This window comes from Tupaia chinensis, unplaced genomic scaffold (genome assembly GCF_000334495.1).
Source record: "Tupaia chinensis unplaced genomic scaffold, TupChi_1.0 Scaffold000159_1, whole genome shotgun sequence".
Classification (NCBI taxonomy): domain Eukaryota; kingdom Metazoa; phylum Chordata; class Mammalia; order Scandentia; family Tupaiidae; genus Tupaia; species Tupaia belangeri.
This window is the reverse complement of record NW_006159630.1, coordinates 4,054,891-4,059,861: the sequence shown is the minus strand read 5'-3', so window position 1 is coordinate 4,059,861 and position 4,971 is coordinate 4,054,891. Positions and strand designations below refer to the sequence as shown.

The 4,971-nt window shown below is 59.5% G+C and overlaps 1 protein-coding gene across 1 annotated transcript in view; it reads left to right on the top strand.

The window, feature by feature from the left end:
• Positions 1-4,971, top strand: part of TMC8 (transmembrane channel like 8) — a gene marked incomplete at its 5' end in the record, with an annotated part of 25,916 nt that overhangs the window by 18,962 nt on the left and 1,983 nt on the right. Inside the window, 4 exons of the mRNA XM_027770809.1 lie at positions 608-960; positions 1,439-1,541; positions 2,068-2,337; positions 2,506-2,602. Of these exons, the coding sequence (XP_027626610.1) occupies positions 608-960; positions 1,439-1,541; positions 2,068-2,337; positions 2,506-2,602 (823 nt within the window). The remainder of the gene's footprint in view (positions 1-607; positions 961-1,438; positions 1,542-2,067; positions 2,338-2,505; positions 2,603-4,971) is intronic.

Genomic DNA, 4,971 nt, shown 5'->3' with positions numbered 1-4,971 from the left:
TCCAGGACGCGAACCGCGGTCGACTACGTGGGAGTCCAGCGACATAGCCATTACGCTAACTGCTGGTTCCCCACCACCTGGTAATTCTTTATTTAAATTTTTGAGGAAAAAAAAATGGAACAAATGTTTTCTTTTTGCTTTGTTTTGTTTTTGCTATAGGGTGTGTGTACTTGCCCGAGACAGAGAGAGAGGAAGAGAAAGTGAAAGCACCCTCCAGGGGGCTGGCCACACGACAATGCTTCTCCGTCATTCTCCTCTCAGGATCTTGGGCACGCACACGCATTTGGCATGTCCTCTAGGCCTTCAGGTCTGGGACTCGAACCTGGCAGTCAGCCATGTGAGATCCAGCTGCCTTAACCTCCTTGCCACTAGCTCAACACCAATGCTTTCTTTTTTAAATTTTTATTTATTTATTTATTTTCGTTTGACCAAAGAGGGACAGAGCAAGAGAGAGAGAAAGTGGGAAAGCAAGCTGCCAGGTCTGGGACTGGAACTGTAGTCTGCCATGTAGAAGTCCAGTGCCCTTAACCACCACGCCACCTGCCTGCCCCAAATGTTTTCTTAAGGTGTGGATCAATGTTGGCTTCCTTCTTTCCTCTTGAACCAGTTCAACTCCCAGATAGCACCCGGGAGACCTCCATCGCTTACGAAGTCCTGAAGGTCTTCCCCAAAGGCCGCCAGGTCCTCATCACATGCCACGCACCACAGGCACCCCCGCCTGTCACCTACTCCCTCTGGGGGACCCACAACATCAGGGTAGCCAGGAAGGAGGTGAAGACCCAAGGCCCGGCCTCCTTCAGCATCAACGTCACGCTCAAGTCCAGGCCAGACCTGCTCACCTACTCCTGCCAGGCGGCCTCCACTCTGGGCCTGCATGCGGCCAGCTCCAGGCTGCAGCTGTACTGGGAGCTGTGGACCAGTGAGTGTATGGGGCGCAGGGTGGGGGCGTGTGGCATGCAGGTAAGTGGGGAGCACCTGCAGGTGGGAATAGTGAACTCTGGGAAGCTGGGGTTAGAGAGGGCCGAGGCATGGGGAGAGGGACCAGGAAGTCTGCTTAGCTCCAAGGGCCCCTCTCAGTCCCATGGGGCCTGGCCATGGGTGAGCCAGACCCTGGCTGGTGGCTCCTGAGGGTACAATGGCCTGGTGGGCTGGCTGTTAAAGAGCCTGAGGGCAGAAGTGAGCAAGGCCTGGCCCTGGTTTCCCAGCTGTGGCCTCAAACTGATAAAGGAGGCCCTTTCTGTGCATTGTCTCACTGGATCTTCACAGCAGCTCTGAGGGCTGTCAGGGTTGCAGGTCTATTACCAGGGTGGTGGAGGTGAAGAAAGTGGCCCCAGCCACTAGGCTCGGCAGTGGCAAAGGCTGGTTTGGAGCTGCTCTGCCAGCACCCCCTCGTGCAGCCTTCCCTTCTACTGAGACCTTAACTCGGTTGTCCCTGCAGGGAGCCCCGCACTGTGGGGACCAGGAAGCATTGCCTGGCCTACGTGGGACTGTGACCCTGCCCCCGATCCAGTCTTTGCCCCACACCCTCAGAACACAGGGAGGTGGGCCAGCCAGGTGGTGTGGTGGTTAAGGATCCCATGTGGCCACTTGTGCAGTTCCAGCCCCAGACCTGGTGGCTTGAGAAATGTGTGTGCCCCAAATCCCAAGAGGAGAGTGGAGGAGAAGGGGTTGCAGCATGGCCATCCCCTTGGGGGCGATTTCTCACTTTCTCTCTCTGTCTTCCTCTCTCTGGCAAGTGCATGTGCCCTATGGCACATAAATAAAAACGAATTATTTCTCATTTATGTGGAATTCCCATTTAGCTGCATGCTGTTTGTTCACTCGCTAAGTCTAGGAAGCTGACATGCACTAGGTAAGATGGGGACCTTATGGGGACTTGCACAGTACACACTGCCCGTAAGCTAGGAGCCCAGACGCTAGGCGGAAGGGCACTCCAGAGAGCTTCCTGGAGGAGGCAGCAGTCCCAACTAAGCCTCTAGGCCCATTAGGCATTTTGTAATGAGAACTGAATGGGGAGGGGAGCTTGAACTCTCCAGCCGTGCCTGTGCTCTCTCTCCCACCCTGCAGAGCCAGTGTCCCAGCTGCAGGCTAACTTCACCCTGCAGGACAGGGGGGCAGGCCCGAGGGTGGAGCTGTCCTGCCAGGCACGCTCTGGCAGCCCACCCATCACCTACAGCCTGGTCGGGAAGGATGGGCAGGTCCACATGCAGCAGACGCCGCTCCACGGGCAGCCCGCCAGCTTCTCCTTCCCACCAGCCCAGGCGGCAGGCTGGTTGCAGTGCCAGGCGGAAAACAGCGTCAGCATCCAGGGCAGTGCCTTCACGCTGGTGCCTCCAGGTGAGAGGACTCTCTCCAGAGCAGCAGCTGGCGCTTCCGGATGGGGAGGGTGGGCTGGACCAGAGTGTTAGGTGGGCGTGGGAGGGAGGGGGAACAAGGACAGGGCCAGCAGGTAGCCACGCCCACATGACCTGCCTGAGGAAGACCAGTGTCTCCACCGCCCTACAGGGGAGCTGCCCCTGGGACCCACTCTCGTGCTGGCCGGCAGCCTCACCTCCACTGCAGCTGTCACCTCTGGGATGCTGGGCTGGACCATGCGGACCAGGTGGGCCTTGGGCGTGGGATGCAGGAGTCAGAGCTGGATGGCCCATGTGGACCAGCGGGGCCCTGGCTGGGGAGCAGCCGGAGGGGGCCTGGGGGCAGGTGCTAGGACAAGGCAGGACTTCGGGACCCTATGAGGGGCTGGGGTGTCATGGCTTTACCTGACCTGATGGAGCCCCCACCTCAGGGTGGGGCATAGTCTTATGTCTGATAGGGTCTGAGGAGGGGTGCCAGGATGATGCCCCTGGGACCTGGGGGCCAGGAGCCTCTGGTCTCAAGGGAACTGGAGTGTGCTGTCATCCTCAGGTAGGGCAGCGGGCAGGGCTGTTGTTTCCAGGACCAGGAGCCTCTGGTCTCAAGGGAACTGGAGTGCCGTCATCCTCAGGTAGGGCAGGGGGCAGGGCTGTTGTTTCCAGGATGTCCACTGTGACCAGGCTTCGAACTCTGGCCCAGGCTCCGCAGTCACCGTGGGCCTGTGTGCCCCCCGATCTGGCCTTTGGCAAGCCTCCCACCCCCCACAGCTCCTCAAGCTTCTCCCCTCCCTTGGCTTCAGGGGCTGCTCTGTCCCTGTGGCCGGCCCCTTCTATGGGCTGTGCTGGGAGTCTGACCTGGCCCTCCACATCTCACCTCTGGCCCTTGCCCCCACGCCATCCTCTCTGAGCCTCAGTTTCCCTTCGGTCAAACGTGACACAGACCTGGCTCCCACTCACTGCGTAACCAGGCGTGGCGCTTGGCCTCGGTGAGTCAGGCCCCCCTTGTTTAGTGGGGTGAGTAAGCCTCACCCCTGTGCTCCTGCCCAGGGCCCTGAGAGGCTCACATCATACAACTGCGGAGGCCGGGGGAGGGCATGCTGAGCGTGCCTGACCTGGACTCTCGGCCCCTTTGTCATCGAGGTTGTGACCAGAAGATGTGCCTCGCAGAGTGTCCCCAGGAGCATGCTGGTCCTGCCTTGCGGCCCTACGGGAGGACCTGGCGTTTGAGTGGTGAAGAGCCCGCTGGGGTGGGCTGTGTGTGGGGGAGACGCATGCGAGGGAGCCACAGGCAGGATGCCCACGCCGCCTGAGGGCTGAGGCCTAACTCCCGGGGATCCCGGTGGTGGCGAGCAGATCTCAGGGCTCTTGCCAAAGGAAACAAAACAAAGCGAGACAATTTGCTTCCTGGCGCGAACCTTATTCCGATCCACACGCACCCCAACATCGTGTTAAATGCACACAGTATGAGTCATCTCTTTTTTCTAAATAAGTCTGCCAGCCGAGGTGCTTTTATTTTTTTATTTTAAGTTTTTGCTATAGGGTATGTGCATTCACTAGAGAGAGAGAGAGAGAGAGAGAGAGAGATCCCCCCTAGGCAAATGGCCACGCTGCAATCCCTTCTCCTCCACTCTCCTCTCAGGGTTGTGGGCACGCATACACACACGCCTAGTGTGTTTTTTAAGCCACCGAGCCCAGGACTAGAACTACAGTGGGCCATGGGGTCCCAGCTGCCTTAACTACCAGGTGGGGATTCTTGGAGCCCTGGTGGTCTCCAGCAACACACGGTGCTGGTCGGAGGGTGTTCAGGAAAGAGGGGCTCTGTATGGGCCCCTGTCCTCACCTCTCAGCCTCTAGTCACCCTCCATCCAGATACAGGTGTGGGTGTGGGGGCAGGCTGTGAGAGGCCCCGCTCCCCTGCACCTGCCCCCTCTTCCCCGGACTGGCACTTCATCTCCTGCCCCAGCTCCACCTCTACTGTCCAGCCTGGCCTGCCGAGCCCCACCTGGCACACCCGCCCCCATTACCTGCAGTTCTCTAGGGTGCCCGTCCGCCTGTGACCCCTGAGCAGTGCCGTGTGCGCACGCCCCCCACACAGCTGAGCAGCAGCCTTCCCTGTGCCCAAGGCTCTGTATCTTCTGTTGTGTGTGTGCTTGGGGGTGGGGGTTAGAACCAGATTGAACTCTTCCCCCTGCTGTCTGCATGCCATCTCGGAACCTAGCTCTGGACAGCCTTGGGGGTCTGACCAGCCCAGGAAAATGGGGAAAAGGGGTCTTTGGTCCCATCCCAGGTTTTGCTCCAGAGAGGAGGCCGCAGGAAGGAGCTCCAGACAGCATCCTGGGGATTTTTGTGGAATGAGTGTTGGTCCTGGGCAGGTGGGTCCAGAAGGGAATCTGGTGGGCTTCCTGTAGGAGAACGGAGGCCAGGAGCAAAGAGGGTGAGGTTGACCTCTGTCAATCCGTGTTCCTGGGGGACTCCCTGGCCCTTTCTGGTGGTGCTGGGGGCCTGCGTGGCAGGGGATGAGCCCCCAGACCGGGAGGTGGGTGCAAGATGAGCACCGACGGCTAGGGAGACCCTCTCCGTCACTCGCCAAGGCCGCACTTTGTCCCGGTCCCTGGCGGCC